The sequence below is a fragment of the Pristis pectinata genome, chromosome 12 (assembly GCF_009764475.1).
Source record: "Pristis pectinata isolate sPriPec2 chromosome 12, sPriPec2.1.pri, whole genome shotgun sequence".
In the NCBI taxonomy this organism is placed as follows: domain Eukaryota; kingdom Metazoa; phylum Chordata; class Chondrichthyes; order Rhinopristiformes; family Pristidae; genus Pristis; species Pristis pectinata.
Genome location: NC_067416.1, coordinates 7,970,684 through 7,991,289, shown reverse-complemented (window position 1 = coordinate 7,991,289; position 20,606 = coordinate 7,970,684). Strand labels below are relative to the sequence as shown.

The 20,606-nt window shown below is 46.0% G+C and overlaps 1 protein-coding gene across 4 annotated transcripts in view; it reads right to left on the bottom strand.

The window, feature by feature from the left end:
- The window catches only part of LOC127576880 (semaphorin-4G-like), a 171,415-nt gene that overhangs the window by 44,973 nt on the left and 105,836 nt on the right, over positions 1–20,606 (bottom strand). For all 4 annotated transcript variants that reach the window (XR_007957292.1, XR_007957291.1, XR_007957293.1 and 1 more), the window contains one exon: positions 7,056–7,231. Coding sequence is in view for 1 of the 4 variants with exons in the window: in XM_052027690.1 (XP_051883650.1) it covers positions 7,056–7,231 (176 nt within the window). In the remaining 3 variants the exon portion in view is untranslated. The remainder of the gene's footprint in view (positions 1–7,055; positions 7,232–20,606) is intronic.

The window sequence follows — 20,606 nt, the reverse complement described above, 5'->3', positions numbered from 1 at the left end:
CATTATGGCTGACTTTTTACCTCAGGGCTACTTTCCTGCATTCACCCCATGTCACTTGTTTCCCTTAATACCCAAACAATTATCAACCCCCTGACCGTCCACAGATCGGGAACGGTGCTACATAAATGCAACTCCAATACTTTCAATCCCATGCATTCCTAGCTCACCTGCAGAACCTAGTAAACTGGAATTTGTTCTGCTTCAACATCCTGCTTGATTTGTTCATTAAAAAAAATATAGAAACACAAGCCTGGATTTTAAAATAATCTGCCCTGTGGGAACTGGAACTGGATTGGTCACAGGTCTTTTTTTTAAATCTGGGGCTCTGAAGGGCGCTAGGCAAATGCACGTCTCTTATATGACAACTGATCACATTTAATTTCTTTTCCCAGCTTTTTGCTCCAATTATTATCAAAGTGCACATCAGCGGACGTGATTTCATTGCTGTGTTATCCTTTGGCTACAATCATATGCCTGACTAACTGTATTTAGTTCACATTAAGTTTAACCACAGTGCCCCATCCATCAGACATAACCTTGCTCCCTCTGGTCAAAATGCAGACAGAAAACATAATGAAGATATGATTGTTCACTGGAGTCTTTTGAGTTCAGCTTAAAAGGACAGTCACAGACTAAGTCTTTCCATCGATTAAGTTGCGACTGAACATACAAATTAGGAGCAGGTGTAGGCCACTCAGCCCTTCAGTTTAATTCTATCCTGGCTGATCTGATTGTAACCTCATCTCCACATTCCCATCTCTCTGCAGCAACCTGTCAACCCCTCGTTTATCTACCTCTGCCCTAAAAATATTCAAAGCCTCTGCTTCCACTGCCCTTTGAGGAAGAGAGTTCCAAAGTGTCTCCGAGAGAAGAAATTTTTGCCATGGCTCTCCAACTTCAATGGGTCATCCCTTATTTTCAAACAGTGACCTCCTGGAAGGATGTGGAAGATTTAGAGAGGGTGCAGAGGAGATTTATCAGGATGCTGCCTAGATTAGAGAACATGTATCATGAGGAAAGGTTGAGCGAGCTAGGGCCTTTCTCTTTAGAGTGACAGAGGATGAGAGGCAACTTGATAGAGGTAGAACATAGAACACTACAGCACAGCACAGGCCCTTCAGACCACAATGTTGTGCTGACATTTTATCCTGCTCTAAAATCTATCTAAACCTTCCCTCCCACATAGCCCCCCATTTCTCTATCATTCATGTGTCTACCTAAGAGTCTCTTAAATGTCCCTCATGCATCTGCCCCCACAACCTCTGCCGGAAGTGCGTTCCATGCACCACCACTGTGTAAAAAACTTACCCCTGGCATCCCCCTTATACCTTCCTCCAATCACCTTAAAATTATGTCCCCTTGTGTCAGCCATTGTCGCCCTGGGAAAAAGTCTCTGACTGTCCACTCGATCTATGCCTCTTATCATCTTGTACACCTCTATCAAATCACCTCTCATCCTCCTTCTCTCCAAAGAGAAAAGCTCTAGCTCACTCAACCTATCCTCATAAGACATGCTCTCCAATCCAGGCAATATTTTGGTAAATCTCCTCTGCACCCTCTCTAAAGCTTCCACATCCTTCCTATAACGAGGTGACCAAAACTGAACGCAATACTCCAAGTGTGGTCCCACCAGAGTTCTATAGAACTGCAACATCACCTCGCAGCTCTTGAACTCAATACCCCGACTAATGAAGGTCAACACACCATATGCCTTCTTAACAACCCTAATGACCTGTGTGACAACCTTGAGGGATCTATGGACGTGGACCCCAAGATCCCCCTGTTCCTACACACTGCTAAGAGTCCTGTCATTAACCTTGTACTCTGCCTTCAAATTCGATCTCCCAAAGTGCATCACTTCAAACTTATCCGGGTTGTACTCCATCTGTCACTTTTCAGCCCAGCTCTGTATTCCAGGTGATATGATTATGAGAGGCATAGATTGAGTGGACAGCCAGCACCTTTTCCCCAGTGTGGCAATGGCCAATACCAGAGGACATCCATTTAAGGTTAGAGGAGGAAAGTTTAGGGGAGATGTCAGAGGTAGGTTTTTCACACAGAGAGTGGTGGGTGCCTGGAATGTACTGCCAGGGGTGGTGGGAGAGGCTGATACAATAAGGACATTTAAAAGACTCTTAGATAGGCACATGGATGTAAGAAAAATGGAGGGTTATGGGCTGTGTAGGAGGGAAGGGTTAGATTGATCATGGAGTAGGTCTATATAGGTCAGCACAACATCGTGGGCCGAAGGGCCTGTACTGTACTGTGCTGTTCTATGTTCTAATTCTAGATTCTCTCACAAAAGGAAATATCCTTTCCACACCCTGCCCTGTCAAAGCTCCTCAGGAACTTCGGACCCAGGGTGAATGGCAGTGGATCTGCTGATCGAGATATCGCAGTAAGTGTGGGTTATACATGTTACACTGTAAACCTTTCTGAGTCAATTATTGTAGGAAATTCATGGAGCTGTTAATGTCAGGTATGTTATGGATATGGTAGTGCCTGGGAGGGAGAGGAAGGGCAGGAAGGGAGGAGCAAAAGGCAGGCAGATTTGCATTTATCTTGCCCCTTTCATGCCACAACTGAGAACTTGAGCGTGATAAGCTTCAGGACATGGTCAACCATCAGGTACACATGGAGGCTGTGTTGTGGGTATGCCTCCGTGATTCCAGGCAACGGGAAGGTCCCATAACTCTCAGTGACTTGGAGTTGGCTCCAGATCTCCAGTTATTTCATAAGCTCCAGGTCAAATCCAGAGACTTGCAAGGACTTATGTGTGGTCACAGTTGCAATGTATGAAGTGCATCATCCAATCAGGAACAGTAGAATTCTTTCAGTGATGTTGGTTGATGGATTAAACCTTGGCCAGGTCACCAGGGAGGGTTCCTCAGTTCTTCCATCAAGTTGGTAGACCATTTCCAACCACACTCGGAGCACAGAACAAACATAGAATAACACAGCACAGGTACAGGCCCTTCGGCCCACGATGTTGTGCCGAATTAATTGAGCTAATAGTGCCTAATTAAACTAATCCATTCTGCCTGCACATGGTCCATATCCGTCCATTCTCTGCACATCCTCGGGGAAGGGACAAGGTCAAAACACAGGTCATAACCAAGGTTGCGAAGATCAAGGGAGAGAATGGGGTAAAAGGAGAACCATCCAATGCAATAACCAAGCTTAGTTAAGATTCCACTCTCTACATGGAATAGTCTTCCAACTTGTGCCAGTGTCATGGACAGGTACAGCACAGAAACAGGCCATTCAGTCCACTGGCTCCATGCCAAACGTCGAGCATCCATTTTTTTTTACATCAATCCTACACTCACCCCATTTTATTCTCCCCACATTCCCCATCAATTCCTGCCAGATTCTACCTCTCACCTACACACTTGGGGTGACTTACAGTGGCCAATTAACCTACTAACACGCACATTCCTGGGATGTGGGTGGAAACTGGAGGACCCAGAGGAAACCCAAACGGTCACAGGGAGAACGGTGCAAACTCCACACACACACACACACACACACACACACACACACACACACACACACACACACACACACACACACACACACACACACAGCAGCTGAGGTCAGGATCGAACCCAGGTCTCTGGAGCTGTGAAGCGACAGCCCTATCTCTTGTGCCACTGATGGTTTGGATCAGAAGTTCCGATTTATTTTCATTTCATTGCGCAGCTGTTTCCAAGACGTGGCTTTTCTTTCCAAAAGTGGAAAGTTCACCCAAGTTCAATAGATTCTGCGGGGCCAGTCCATCAGTTGGGTCACTGTTCCCATTTACTGGGGTCTGGTGTAGACTGCAGCATTCGTAAACCATTCATGCCTCCTTGTATCTAGCACTAAATACAGCTAAGTACTGCTCAACCTTCTGCCATGGGGTTAATGCAAGTGGCTGTAACAATAATCAATGCGTGCTGATACACCTCTAGACTGGGAGGGTGGAAGCTTTGGAAAGGTCAGAAGATACAGGAAGTGACAGGTGAAACAGGTGTCAGACTTTACAAAGGTCATTCTTAAATCCAATTTGTTGTTTTCCTGTCAAACCTGATCCACTGCTGGCTGCAAGGTGCAAGGTGTGCTGAGATCATGACTCATATCAAAGTAGGAGAGATTAAAGGATGCAACTTGTTTAATAAGGATGTGCTGACATTGGAGAGGGTCCAGAGGAGATTTACGAGGATGATTCCAGGAATGAAAGGGCTTACGTATGAGGACCATTTGTCGGCTCTTGGACTGTACTCACTGGAGTACAGAAGAATGAGAGGGGACCTCATAGCGACATTTAAAATGTTGATAGGAAAGGACAGAGTAGATGTGGCTAGGCTGTTTCCCTTGGTGGGTCAGTCCAGGACCAGAGGGCACAATCTTAGAATTAGAGGGTACAGTTTCAAAACAGAGATGAGGAGAAATTTCTTTAGCCAGAGGGTGGCGAACTTGTGGAACTCCTTGCCACGTACAGCAGTGGAGGCCAGATCAGTGGGGGCGTTCAAGGAAGAGATAGATATCTAAATAGTCAGGGTATCAAGGGATATGGGGATAAGGCCGGAAATTGGGATTAGAATAGTTTTTTTTTGTTTTTGTTTCCCCCCTCCATTCCCCATTTCTCATTTCTTTTTTCCCTTTTCCTTGGAGCAGACTCGATGGGCCGAATGGCCTCCTTCTGCTCCCTTGTCTTGTGTGATCTTGTGATCTTGAAATAGCGAGGAACCTCTTCTTCTCAGGCAGTCCCTCTGCATTGAAGATGCCTTGCTTCCATCCCTGTTCTGTGGTTTCAGAGGTGACTGAACAGTCTTCCTCAGGAACCCAGACTTTGCCACCCTACCTGGCTGCATTACGGCTTGGTACGGCAACTGCTCTGCCCAGGACCGCAAGAAACTGCAGAGAGTTGTGGACACAGCCCAGCGCATCACGGACACCAGCCTCCCCTCCTTGGACTCTATCTTTACCTCTTGCTGCCTTGATGAAGCAGCCAGCATAATCAAAGACCCCACCTACCTGGGCCATTCTCTCTTCTCTCCTCTTCCATCAGGTAGAAGATACAGGAGCCTGAGGGCACGTACCACCCGGCTCAAGGACAGCTTCTAACCCACTGTGATAAGACTATTGAACGGTTCCCTTATACGATGAGGACTCCGACCTCACAATCTGCCTTGTTGTGACCTTGCACCTTATTGCACTGCACTTTCTCTGTAGCTGTGACACTTTGTACTGTTACTGTTTTTACCTGTACTACATCAATGCACTCTGTACTAACTCAATGTAACTGCCCTGTGTAATGAATTGACCTGTACGATCGGTATGCAAGACAAGTTTTTCACCGTACCTCGGTACAAGTGACAATAATAAACCAATACCAATATTAAAGTGGAACAGGTGGTGCTCGAAGGGGTGGGTGGTTGGGCTGGATTAGCACAGACTTCCTCTACGGTTTGAGTTGGCTCCCACTGGAGAGACTCGAACTGCTCAGTGGCTTCTCTGCTGCCCTGATCTGTCACGGCCCAAGGATTCCCGCCGATCGGTGCGGATGTTACACTTCTGCAGTTTGAACACCTTGAAATCTGTTGCTGTGATGTGGCTCGTTCAGGAGTCTGGTGTCGGGCAGACAGATGACGTGGTCCACCGCTGGAAGTGGTGCCATCATCAGAGGGAGCCTCAATGCCTTGGATATTATCCTGGCAGGGGACGTTGGCGTTGGTTCACCTATCCTGCCTATTGATTTGGAGGGCATTGGAGGTACTTCCCCAGTGTTTGAAGTACCTACTGTTAGTTCAAAAGTATTCAGAGCAACAGGAATCACCAAGACACAAGGGACTGCAGATGCTGGAAATCTGGAGCAACACACAAAAAAGGCTGGAGGAACCCAGCAGGTCAGGCAGCACCTATGGAGGGAAATGAACTGTCGATGTTTCGGGCCGAGACCCTTCATCAGGACTGGAAAGAAAGAGGGCAGAAGCTAGAAATAAAAGGGTGGGGGGAAGGGTAGGAGCACGAGCTGGCAGATGATAGGTGGATCCAGGTAAGAGGGGGAAGGTAGGAATGTGGGGGGGGGGGGGGGGAGAGTGGGAATGATGTGGGAGGTGATAGGTGGAAGAGGTAACGGGCTGAAGAAGATGGAATCTGAAAGGAGAGGACAGTAGAGCATGGAATAAAGGGAAGGAGGTGGGGAACCAGAGGGAGGAAGGCGAGGATGGTGAGCAAGTTGTGAGGGTGGGGCAGGGGAAAGAGAAGGGGTAATGAGGCCAGAGGGATAATAAGGGAAAGCAAAGAGGGGGGAGTGGTTTCTGAAAGTTAGAGAAACTGATCCTCCCTTCTTAAAGATTGCTATGGTTATGGGGCTCCAAGATCCTCTGGATATGCTCTCCTCTTCCTAGATGAACTAGGTAATGTCATGAATTCATACAGTAGATACTCCTCCATCCAGTGGTAGTACTTCAGTGGGGATTTTGTCTGCTCCAGGGGCCATTTCTTGCCAGGCTAGGGTAGCCCCACCATTGACAGTGTGCTAAAGAATGGAGCCAAGGACACTCACATCTAAGAACCTTGCTGGGGGTGAACTCTGTTCTTGAGTTCTCCTCCACTCTTGCCTCTTGGGTCTGTAGGTTGTAGATGGCGTTGACACAGTTGAAGAATCTCCGCACAGCATGGTCATCAGTGGGTTCTTGGTTCTCCTGCACCCTTTCCAGCCGCTATCTGCTCTTTAGCTCAGAAGTTTTCTATGTGACCTTGGGCTTCAGACTTCTGTTTCCCCCATCATGTGCCAGCCTCAATGGAACAACAAAACTGCCACAAACAAAAGCCCCATCATCAGCAGCGGGGCCTGAAATTTCCCCAAACTCTATAAGGGAGATGTGGCCATCCTTTACACCAATGGAAACTCAAATCAAGACTTGCTTGTGAATGCAGAAGGGAAATCAAAAATGGAAAACAGAATCAAAAATTCTTTACCAGGGCACCAGCACCACCATGCACCATTCATTAAGATGCTGTCGCTATTTACAATGATAAAATCAGAACACAGCATTTGTACTTACCACTGGGATACAAACACTCCGTAAAATATGGTGTCCTGCCAGTGCTCTTGGTTCAATACATAGATGCTCTTCAAGATATTAAAATGGAAGTCGTACTCTGGGATGGAACACACAAGTCGGGTCTTTAAAAAAGATGTCCACTTCCTCTGTAGAGTTCTCATTCCTCCTTCGTCACTCTGTGGCACAAAGAAATCAAATATTGAGAATAAATCTTTGCACATTTCGTGCTGCTATCTACACCCACTGCCAGGTAGCCAACAACCTACCTGTTCTCCAGCTTTGCTCCCAATTCTACATGACTTGAAATCAAATTAGCATTTTCATTCTTTAAGTTAAAGATCAAGAAAGTAAAAGGTCAGGTGTTGCCCCAGTATAATGGGGCATTTGCTTGGATTCAAGTTTTAAAAGATCCAAGAAATACTAACATTTAATGACAAAGTCTGCAAGTTACTCTGAGTTGTTACAAGTTGTAAGTGGAGCACTGATTATAGGGAACTTCTGATTTCAGACCTGTGCTTGCAAAAACTCTTCATTAGATAAAATAAGATATCTTTAGTAGTCACATGTACATTGAAACACACAGTGAGATGCATCTTTTGTGTAGAGTGTTCTGCGGGCAGCCCGCAAGTGTCGCCACGCTTCTGGCGCCAACATAGCATGCCCACAACTTCTTAATCAGTACGTCTTTGGAACGTGGGAGGAAACTGGAGCACCCGGAGGAAACCCACGCAGTCACAGGGAGAACGTACAAACTCCTTACAGACAGTGGCCGGAATTGAACCCGGGTCGCTGGCGCTGTAAAGTGTTATGCTAACCACGACACTACTGGGGCTTCTCATATCTGGGTGACACATTGACAGACACTGATCGCGGTGATTAGTCCACAGCAACAGTTTTGTTTTACATTCAATTTACGGCATTGTGCGCAAGCACAACATTCATGCCTGTTTGTAAACGTCCATGTGAAGGGGTTTGGGAGCCTTCTTGTACCGTAGCTGTCTTTGCAGTAAAGCCCTGATTTACTGATTTTTTTTCAGGATCTGGGTGACACTGACAAGTGTAGCATTTATTGACCAACCTTCATTGCCCCTGAAGAAGTGGTGGTGAGCCATCCTCCCACAGTGGCCACTGGGCAGGGAGTTCCAGGATTTTGACCCAGTGACAATCAAGGAGGATGTCGGCAAGGCACAGTGGTGCAGCAGGTAGAGCTACACCCTCACAGATCCAGTGACCCAGGGTTCGATCCTGACCTCGGGTGCTGTCTGCGTGGAGTTTGCATGTTCTTCCTGTGACTGTGTGGGTTTCTCCAGATGCTCCGGTTTCCACTCACTATCCCAAGGATGCGTGGGTTAATTGGCTGCTTTAAACTGTGTGGGTGGACTTCAGGAGAGGCAGGGTTGAACTTATGGGTATGTGGGAGAGAACAGATGACAAGGAAAGTCTTTGGGGACTGGGATCAACGGAATTGCTCTGAGAGCTGGCATGGACTTGATGGGGTGAATGGCCTCCTACTTGTGAGAGATAGATTGATATATTTTTAATTCAGGATGGCCTTTGGCTTGGAGGGGAACTTGGGGTGGGGAGTGTCCTTTAGCATTTGCCATTCTTACCTTTGGTGTGAGAAGTCATATAAGTCCAAGGTAGGATAAGTTTGATTAAGTTATAAGACTCATATCTCGAGGGGTGGACTATTGCTCCAGAGACTTGAGTCGCAATCCCAACAGAGCAGCTGAGGAATTTCAATTCAAGTAATTAAACTGAAAGATTATAGTGGCCACAAAATAATAAGGGTCGTTATTACAAACTCAGGGAAAGAAATCTGCCAACCTGACCCGGTGGTTAACATTCAAATGCATTCCAAAATGGCCCTGCAGGTTTCTCAGTTCAAAGGGCTTCAGGATATGCAATAAATGCCAGTGTCCCAGGATGCAGAACAAGTATCCCTGTCAAGAGACTGCTGTGGTCTACTTAGATGGTTCACACTACAGACGTGATGAGACACTGGTACAGAGGAACTGCCAATTATTCCACACAGTGAAGCAAAACCTTTCATACCATACTGTTACAATGAGACCATTTGCTTCAGTAGTCTCCTTATAACTACTGATGTGGCAATAGTGGGGAGCATTCTAACACACTTCTACAGATGTACTGTTGAAAGTGTCCTGTCTAGTTGCATCATGATCTGGTACGGCAATTCAAATGCACAGTAATGTAAGAAGCTGCAGAGAGTCGTGGACTCAGCCCAATACATCACGGGCACATCCCTCCCCACCATCGGTAGTATCTACAGGAGGCGCTGCCTCAAGAAGGCAACATCTATCACCAAAGATCCCCACCATCCAGGCCATGCCATCTTCTCGCAGCTACCATCGAGCAGGAGGTACAGAAGCCTTAAGTCCCACACCAACAGGTTCAAGAACAGTTACTTCCCTTCAACCATTCAGTTCTTGAACCAACCGGCACAACCCTAATCACTATAGCTTAGCAACACTATAACTACTTTGCACTAAAATGGACATATTTTTTGCACTGTGTTCTTTCTTGTAAAAATTGTGCATAATTTATGCTTCATTATGTTTTTTCTTGTGAATGCTGCTTATGTGATGCTATGTGCCTGTGATGCTGCTGCAAGTAAGTTTTTCATTGCACCTGTGCACACATGTACTTGTACAGATGACAACAAACTCGACTTTGACATTGATATCAATGGCACTACAGCAAAAGCCCATTAATGGAGTTTGAACCAGGCTCCAGTTTGAAAGTAGAAATAGTGAAAGTAATTCAAAGTAGGCCTCAGTGCCAGATCTTTTGGAACGTAAAGACGTAAAAGGAACAGTGCACAAACTTAAGCAGCTTTTCATATCTGGTTGATTGATAAGTACAACAGTCAGTGTAAATTGCCTCGAGTGTGTAGGTGAGGGAGTGTGGGGTTGAGGGAGTGTGGGGAGAACAGGTTACAGGGGAAAAAATATAGTGGGCGAACAGGATTGTTCTGTAAGCAGCAGGGAGTCAATGGGCCAAAGTAGGTTCCTAAGTCACAAGGAAATATGGAAAATACTTCTAACATTGTTCCAGTGTAAACATTTACTTTGGATTATTTCTACCGAGGATAAGTTTGTGAAATAGATATGAGACACACCCTTGCACGGAGGGCTGACTCAGCATTCTTGGCTCAGATGACTTAAGTGTTGGTACACGTTAGGATATTAACCATCTCTACAGATGTTAGCTCAGCTCCCCAGCACAACAGGCATCAGGAATGCTCATGGCCTTGTTCCTTATCTAATCATGTAACTGATTTGGATGTGAATGTACACGGCACGATTTGCAAGCTTGCTGACAATACTAAATTAGGGGGTCTTGTCGAGAGTGAAGCAGGTTACAATGAATTATAAAGAGATCTCGATCGGTTAGGGAGATGGGCTGAGGAGTGGCAAATGGTTTTCAACCTGTTGGATTCGACTGTTTTAATTAGTTTTTTTAACATGTATAGTGTTTAGTACACCTCAAGTGGCTGCACAGGGGATGGCCGCTTCCTAGCTTATTGGTTTGTCCATCAGGTGAATACATGTTTTCTCATTGGTTGGTTTTGCCACAGGTATCTAATAGGTTTCCTGATTGGACTATTGTTAGCTAAGGAGTACCTCTTATCTCAGGTATAAAAACTGTCGTTTGTTGTTAATCTCTCTCTTGCTCTCTCCCCCACCAGTCCTAGCTAATCTTTAGTTCCTTTTGTCTCGGCTCATCTCCCAGTAGTAAAGCTTTTGCCATGTGCTCTGTGACTGTTTCTTTGTTTGAAACTTTTCCAATAAAACTTTGTGAAGCACCAAGTTGTTTTCAACTCATTCTTGGACTCCTGAAAGAACCTATGGATTTGAAAATAACTGGATCCGACAACCTAGATAAGTGTAAGGTGATGCATTTTGGACATTCAAAGCAGGGTAGGACCTATACAGTGAATGGCAATGAACTGACGGGTGTAGTGGAACACAGGGAGCTGGGAGTACAAGTGCACAGTTTGTTGAAAGCGGCCGCGCATGTAGACAGGATGGTGAAGGCGGCGTTTGGCATGCTAGCCTTCATCAGTCAGGGCATCAAGTTAAGGAATAGGGACATTATGTTGCAGTTATAGAAGTCGTGGTGAGGCCACACTTGGAGAATTGTGTACAGTTTTGGTCACCCTGCTATAGGGAAGACACTGTCAAGCTGGAGAGGGTGCAGAAGAGATTTACGAGGATGCTGCCTGGACTAGAGGGCCTGAGTTATAGGGAGAGGTTGGCCACACTGGATCTTTATACCTTGGAGAGTAGGAGAATGAGGGGTGACCTCTAAAGTTTATAAAATCATGAGAGGTATGGATTTGGCGAACGGTCAAAATCTTTTCCCCAGGGTTGGGGAGTCCAAAACTAGAGGGCACAGATGCAAGATAAGAGGGGCGAGATTTAAAAGAGACCTAAGAGGTAACTTCTTTACACTGAGGGTAGGGAGTACGTGGAATGAGCTGCCAGAGGCAGGTACAGTTGCGACATTTAAGAGGTGTTTGGATGGGTACATGGAGGGGAGGGGCTTGGAGGGTTATGGGTTGAATGCAGGCAACTGGGACTAGCAGGGAGGATGCTGTGGTCGGCGTGGACCAGTTGGGCCGAAGGGCCTGTTTCCGTGCTGTATCATTCTATAACTTATCAGCGGACAGCGAGATAAAAGAAACAGCAGAAACGTTTTCATGAAGAATCCCATCACAGATAGCATCCTGGAGGAGTTAAAAGTTGGTAAGTGACACATGGTGAAGCAATATCTTTCACACAGACATGTTACAGTAAAACCGACAGCTTCACTGAATGCTTTCCAGTTGTTGGGCAGCTGGGGTGGTGGCAGGACTACTGCCTATCAGTCAAACGGATGTGAATTTAATCCCCACTCCAGTGACTTCAGTACAAAATCCAAGCTAATATTCCAGTGCAGTACCGAGGGAGTGCTGCACTGCCAGAGGTGCAGTCTTTCTGATGAAATGTTTGTTACACTGGCCTCTCAGGTGCTTGTAAAAGATACTGTGACACTATTTGGAAAAGTTCAGGGGAATTCTCCATGGAATCTTGGTCAATACAGGGACAGCCTCTGTCCTGGTACTAGTTAAGGAGTACCAGTTCAGTATTCCCTAAACAGCATCGTCAAGAAGAGATTATCTAACCATTACCGCATCACCACATCTGGCAGCTTGCTGGGTGTCAGTTGCCAGTCATACATCCCAACAGAAACTATACTTCACTGGGATGAACTGAGGTGGTGCAGGATGCTATATAAATGCAAAAAGTTTTCTCCTTTACTATGCAATATACAAATGCAGCCTTTCACTTCATGACATCCTAAATCCCATGCACTCTGCCACCTCTCTGCACTCCCCCAACTCTTTTTTTGGCTTATTATTGTAAATGTAGTAAGTGTACTGAGATAAAGTTATAGAGCAATACAGCACGGATACAGGCCCTTCAGCCCAACCAGTCCATGCTGACCACGGGGCCCACCCAGCTAGTCCCAATTCCCTGCGTTCAGCCCATATCCCTCCCAGCCCCGCCCCTCCATGTACCTGTCCAAGTGTTTCTTAGTTACACTATTGTACCTGCCTCATCCACTTCCTCTGGCAGCTCGTTCCATATACTCACCACCCTCTGGGTGAAAAAGTTGCCCCTATGCCCCCTAGTTTTGGACTCCCCCACCCTGGGGAAAAGACTGTTACCATCCACCTTATCTATGCCTCTCATAATGTTAAACTCTTCTATAAGGTCGCCCCTCATTCTCCTACGTTCCAAGGAATAAAGACCTAGCCTGGCCAACCTCTCCCTATAGCTCAGGCCCTCTAGTCCTGGCAACACCCTCGTAAATCCTTTCTGCACTCCTTCCAGTTTAACCATGTCTTTCCTCTAACAGGGTGACCAAAACTGTACACACTACTCCAAGTGTGGCCTCACCAACGATTTGTACAACTGCAACATAATGTCCCAGAGATCGAGTGAAAAACTTTTGTTTGCAGGCAATCAAGGCAGATCATGCCATAAATAAGTACATCAAGGTAGCATCTACAGAGAAAGTGCAGTAAACAAATGAAGTGCAAGGGTCACAGTGAGGTAAATTGGGAGATCAGGAATTCTTTCTCATCTCTCTTGCTTTAGAATGTTCATTATCTGTGTTTGCAAAGTATTTAGTCCTACTGATATCTCTGTAGGAGTCAGCAGCTTACTGGATTAATAATGCTCCTGTCAAGCACCTTGGGTCATTCTACCACAGTGAAGACTCTATATAAATGTAGGTTGTTGTTATTTTTTATATAAGATATTTTTATTAGTCACATGTACATCAAAACACACAGTGAAATGCATCTTTGCGTAGAGTATTCTAGGGGCAGCCCGCAAGTGTCGCCACGCTTCCGGCGCCAACATAGCATGCCCACAACTTCCTAACCCATACGACTTTGGAATGTGGGAGGAAACCGGAGCACCTGGAGGAAACCCACACAGTCACGGAGAGAATGTACAAACTCCTTACAGACAGTGGCCGGAATTGAACCATACAGTATAGCAGGGACTTTTCCAAGACAGGGAGCATCGACATAACATGCAACAAATCAAGTATGTTCTTACAAATTTAAAACAACTTGATTTTCCTGACCACCTAATGTTTTTGAATTGCTTCCCAGTACATGATTGCTGTCATCTACATGATGATAGCTTCAAGCAGGCGAGGTACTAGCAGTAATAATGCTCAGTAATCACCATCAAATTTGTTCCTTTGCCAGCATTGTTAATGGAACTCATTCATTCTCTCTCCAAGATGAAGACATTTATCCAAATTAAAATTCCATCTGCCATTCCTTAAAGGATCCAAATTCCTTTTTAATCATAAGTGCCCCACCAATGCGAGGTTCCAGAGAATAGCAGGCAAGAATTGGCGTGTGTTGGCTGTGGTTCAGTTGGTAGCACCTTGCCTCTGTCAGAAGGTTGTGAGTTCACGCCCTGCTCCAGAGACCTGAGGACAGAAGTCAGCTGATATTCCAGCACAGCACTGGATGAATTGATGATGCCATATTTCAGATGCAAGATGGGCTCTGATGGATCTAATTTCTTGGACGTTTGTGGGAGCAGAGGATGGCTGTAAGAACAACTATAACACAACACTGACTACACAGCAACAGGGCTTCATTGGCAGTGGGCACCCAGAGGTTGTGAAAGACACTACATAAATGCAAGCCTGTCTTTCTTTGTAATTATGGACCAGGTGATGCACAGACGACAAGTAAATTACTCCCATTGGGGAGAGGACTAACATGGTACACAGAACCTATGAATGCTCAGCTCCACTATCTGGGAGTATCTGTGTGCTGGTGGTATCGTGACCAGCCCCGTTCCCTCACTTACTGTGAAACACAACATGTGGGAGGGTCACTGTTCCAAATGCTGTCTGTGCACCTTTGTTGGGGGTTGTGGTTTTTTTTTCTTGCTTTACAATTCTCTACTCCCTTCACGCAGACTCGGCCAATCTGAATCGTTCATTCATTCTAACCTGTTTTAAGGAAAGGACCTGCATTTGCATAGCACCTTCCAGAACTTCAGGATGCCCAAAGCTCTTAACAGCCACTTGTGTACTTTCTGCAGTGTAGTCCCTGCTGCTAAAGACAAGAGGATGCGTCACTTAATTCACCCTCAGCAAGGTCCTGCAAACAGCAATGACCAGGTAACCTACTTTAGTGACATTGGTTGAGAGATAAATAAAAGGTAGAATTTTCCTGGAGTTCTCCATCTTCATTGGAAACAATGCCTTTGGATCTCTTATGTCTTCGTGAGGTCCTTGGGTTAGAATAGTAGAGTTTTACAAGGCAGGAATAGGTCCCTTCTCTTTTATATACAAAATAACTTCATTCATAATAAAAGACAAACTATATACAGTTATAAAACAGTGCAAACCTTTACATTCTTGTACAGATCATTCATTAGTGTTACCTTTTTATATAGAAAACAGCACCGATGCCACACGTGTGACTCCCTGGAAGCTACCCTGTCCCATATTTACAATATTTAGGGGCTTTCTCGCCTGTCCCCACCCCTCCCTCTCCAGTGGCAGAAGAACCCTAAAAAAGTGTAGTACTTCCCCACCCAGCCTTTGCGTTGGCTGCACCCAGCTTCAGTGCGTCCCTCAGCACGTACTCCTGCAGCCTGGAATGTGCCAATCTCCACCAAATCCATACTGACCAACAAGTCTATACTAATCCCATTTACCAGCACAGTAGCGTAGTGGTTAGCATAACACCTTACAGTGCCAGTGACCCGGGTACAATTCCGGCCGCTGTCTGTAAAGAGTTTGTACGTTCTCCCCGTGTCTGCGTGGGTTTCCTCCGGGTGCTTCGGTTTCCACCCACATTCCAAAGACGTACGGGTTAGGAAGTTGTGGGCATGCTATGTTGGCGTCGGAAGTGTGGCGACACTTGCGGGCTGCCTCCAGAACTCTACGCAAAAGGTGCATTTCACTGTGTGTTTCGATGTACACTTGACTAATAAAAATATCTTATCTTACTTGGTCCATAACCTTCAATGCCTCATCAATTCAAGAGTTCTTCCATGTATGTCATGGGAGTACTTGCCTCCACCACCTTCTCGGGTACTGTGTTCCAGACTGCAACCACACCCTAGGTAATTAAAAATGTTACATCTGAAAAATATATATCTTTCTATTACATCAGTGGTGGCTCAGTTAGTGGCATCTGCTCCTCTGAGTCAGAAGGCTATGATTCAAATCTTACTCCAGAGACCCAGCACAAACGTCTGGGCTGCTGCTCCAGTGAGGTACTGAGGGAGGGCTGCCTTGCTGTTGTTCAGGTGAAGCATTGATCGTTGACTTGTTTCTGCAGCAGATCCCCACTGCACTGTACTGAAGAAGAATAGGGAGAAGAGTTCTGGTTGGCACCCAACTCTTCTGCAACAGGTTATCTGGTCATTTTCACATCGCTGTTTGTGGGAGCTTGCTGTGCTCAAGACTGCATTTCCTACTCATCAGGTAAAAAACAGAAAATGCTGGAAATACTCAGCAGGTTGTGGTTTTTTTTTTACAAATTCAGAAGGTCAAAAACCTGTCTGTGGTTGGAAAGCATTCAGGTTGTTCTGAACAAGATACCAAGTGAAAGCTTTCCAATTTTTGTCCAGGAGTACGTCAAATCCAGAACCTTCTGAGCCAGAGATGAAAGGTCCACCATTGACCCGTACCTCTCTCACAGCCGAATGGTTTGATTCAAGCAGCTGGATGATTCAAATTTTCCATCTGAGTGAAGATAAAGGCTTTGGATTAACAAGGGTGGATGATGGATGGTTGTTTTTTTTTTGACAGTGCAGTAACTTGTTTTGTATTAACTTCAAGGAAAACAAAAATGAATTTTGATTAAAATATTCTGTTAAAATATTAAATGTGACCTTTGGACCACAATTTCTAAGGATTTGCCACAATCACTACAACTCGTGTTGAATGATTGTGATTGGACAGGAGCAGTGGAAACAGCAGCACACACTTAACACAGTGGCATGTATCTATGTCTGGGCAGAGATACACCGTGAGCTTTCATAGATTCAGTATGGCCCATGTCTCATTTAACTAACAACGCCATCAGCTCCTAATCCACAATGAAAATTGTGTGGTGGAGCAAGAGAGTAGTGCGTGTGTGTGTGTGTGTGGTGGAGCAAGAGAGTAGTGCGTGTGTGTGTGTGTGGTGGAGCAAGAGAGTAGTGCGTGTGTGTGTGTGTGTGTGGTGGAGCAAGAGAGTAGTGCGTGTGTGTGTGTGTGTGGTGGAGCAAGAGAGTAGTGCGTGTGTGTGTGTGTGTGGTGGAGCAAGAGAGTAGTGCGTGTGTGTGTGTGTGGTGGAGCAAGAGAGTAGTGCGTGTGTGTGTGTGTGTGGTGGAGCAAGAGAGTAGTGCGTGTGTGTGTGTGTGGTGGAGCAAGAGAGTAGTGCGTGTGTGTGTGTGTGGTGGAGCAAGAGAGTAGTGCGTGTGTGAGTGAGTGGTGGAGCAAGAGTGGTGCGTGTGTGAGTGAGTGGTGGAGCAAGAGTGGTGCGTGTGTGAGTGAGTGGTGGAGCAAGAGTGGTGCGTGTGTGAGTGGTGGAGCAAGAGTGGTGCGTGTGTGAGTGGTGGAGCAAGAGTGGTGTGTGTGTGAGTGGTGGAGCAAGAGTGGTGTGTGTGAGAGTGGTGGAGCAAGAGTGGTGTGTGTGTGTGTAAGGTGGAGCAAGAGTGGTGTGTGTGTGTGAGAGGTGGAGCAAGAGTGGTGTGTGAGAGAGAGGGAGAGAGAGAGAGCACGCGCACTTGTGCATATGTTTGTGCTGTGTGATGGAGCAAGAGAGTAGTGCTTGTGTATGTGTGGGGGTTTGTGTGTGTGTTTGTGTATGCGCGTGTGTGTATGTGTGTGGGTTTGTGTGTGTGTGTGGATGAATGCATTAGCATGTACGTGTGTTTATGTGCACCTGACTGTATGTCAGTGTGTGTAGACGCACGTGCACGTACACTAGGTCTATGAAGCAGAGCTAGACCTTCAATCATGTGGGACCTCCTTACCATTGGACTAAAACCTCACTCTATCAAGACGATGTCATAACAGCCACTCGACATTCAAAGAATTCACACGCGGGCATCTTCCACTCCTCAAAACACTGGAGTGGAGGCATGTCCTCCTGCACCCCAAAGAAGTGGCCCAGGGACAAGTTGCCCAATTAGTCCCACTCTTTCTCAGTAGCTTTGCAAATTTTTCCTTCTTCAAATATTTCTTCAATTCCCTTTTGAAAGTTCCTACTGCGTCGACTTCCACCACCATTTCAGGAAGTACATTCTGGATCGCAGCAGCTCGCTGTGTTAATGAGATTTACTTCATAACCCCTCTGGCATTTTTGCCAATTATCTTAATTGTCTTATAATGGAACGGCAGGGAATTCAAAGCTGCATCTCTGCAGCTGAACATCGAACACTGTGCTCTAATGCGCAGATTATCAGTGCAGCGCAGTCTCAGCTCCTGTCCCTATGCAGCCCACAGCGGGTAATTGAGAGCGACTGATTGAGGACCGACAATGTCCAGTGCTGAGAGGTATGAGGAAGCAGGGTTCATGCAGAGCAGAAATTGTAGGCACAGAGTAAGCTGGCCAGATATCTGCGGCTGGCTTGTGCACTCTACCGTACAGTAGGCAACGATCAAATTAAATCCCCTCTTATCTAGAAGTGCCTTTGATTAGATGGTCCCGACTGTAGAGTCATAGAGCCACACCACACAGAAACAGGCCCTTTGGCCCACTATTAAATATCCATCCACACTTTCAAGTGTTTGTCTATCCTGGGCCCAACACATTGATGCAATCACGAAGAAGGCACGCCAGCGGCTCTACTTCATTAGGAGTTTGAGGAGATTTGGTATGTCACCAAAGGCTCTTACAAATTTCTATAGATGTACGGTGGGGAGCATTCTGACTGGTTGCATCACTGCCTGGTATGGACCCTCCAATGTGCAGGATCGCAAGAGGCTGCAGAGGGTTGTAGACTCAGCCAGCTCCATCACGGGCACAACCCTCCCCACCGTCGAGGACATCTTCAAGAGGCAGTGCGGCATCCATCACTAAGGACCCTCACCATCCGGGGTATGCCCTCTTCTCGTTACTACCATCAGGGAGGAGGTACAAGAGCCTGCAGACCCACACTCAATGATTCAGAAAGCTTCTTCCCCTCTGCCACTAGATTTCTGAATGATCCATGAACACTACCTCGTTATTCCTTTCTTTACACTATTTATTTATTTTTGTAATTTACAGTAAGTTTATGTCTTTTCACTGTACTGCTGCATCAAAACAACAGATTTCACACCATGTAAGTCAGTGGGAATGATTCTGTTCTGGGTGTAAGAGGCGCTGGGGTCAAAGATATCAGTTGGGGAGCTCCCACAGTGGACGAGCTCTCCAGCTGACTTCCCACGAGGCATCAGGTGAGGAGTAGAATTGGATTCCCCTGTGATTTGCACACTTCTTTTCCCAAGAGTGCTGGAACCATTGATATGAACACAGAACATAGAACAGTACAGCACAATACAGGCCTTCGGCCCACAATGTTGTGCCGACCTTTAAACCTCGCCTAAGACTATCTAACCCCTTACTCCCACATATCCCTCTAAATTCCTCCATATGCTTACCTAGTAATCTCTTGAATTTGACCAATGTACCTGCCTCCACCACCGTCCCAGGCAGCGCATTCCATGCCCCAACCACTCTCTGGGTAAAAAAACCTTCCTCTGATATCTCCCTTGAACTCACCACCCATTACTTTAAAGCCATGTCCTCTTGTACTGAGCATTGGTGCCCTGGGAAAGAAGCGCTGGCTGTCTACCTATTCCTCTTAATATTTTGTACACCTCTATCATGTCTCATCTCATCCTCCTTCTCTCCAAAGAGTAAAGCCCCAGCTCCCTTAGTCTCTCCTCATAATCCATACTCTCTAAACCAGGCAGCATCCTGGTAAATCTCCTCTGCACCCTTTCCAATGCTTCCACATCCTTTCTATAATGAGGAGACCAGAACTGGACACAGTACTCTAGGTGTGGTCTAACCAGAATTTTATAGAGCTGCATCATTACCTCGCGGCTCTTAAACTTGATCCCTCGACTTATAAAAGCTAACACCCCATAAGCTTTCTTAACTACCCTATCCACCTGTGAGACAACTTTCAGGGATCTGTGGATATGAACCCCCAGATCCCTCTGCTCCTCCACACTACCAAGAATCCTGCCACTAACTTTGTACTCTGCCTTGGAGTTTGTCCTTCCAAAGTGTACCACTTCACACTTCTCAGGATTGAACTCCATCTGCCACTTCTCAGCCCAGCTCTGCATCCTATCAATGTCCCTCTGCAATCTTCGACAATCCTCTACACTATCCACAACACCACCAACCTTTACGTCGTCTGCACAATGGGGGTGCACAATGGATATGATGGGGGTGCTGTCATTTGTTATCTGATATTATTGCAATTAAGAAGTCTGCACACTTCCTCTTGAAGGACATTGTGTCTGGTTCTGAATGTAACCAGTATCTCAGGTTTGGAGATAATGGAAACAGCTACAACTCCATCATGATCGGCAGTGGATCTATATAATTAATCACAAGTAAAAAAGCCAAAAAAATAGTTCACAGGTGCTGGAAACCACTTAATGGCAGCTTATTACAACCGCAACCCTAGATTCCACTTCCTTTAATCCTCCAGCACTCAATGTCACAAAGAGTGACACGGTATTTCCAACATCAGAAAGAAGGAAGTCAGAGGGTGAGGAAAATGGATGATTTGGAGTTACATACAGCTCAAAAACAGGCCATTCAGCCCATTTAATCCACAGCATTTGCACTCTTCCCAATCTTTATCTAATTCTGCCAGCGTAACCTCCTTACTACATCAGCTACTTATCTCTACCCTAACTCCATCTATACTCTACATGCTCCCTGTGGGAATGGGTTCCCTATTCTCACCACTCTCCGAGGGGACAGGTTGCACCCCC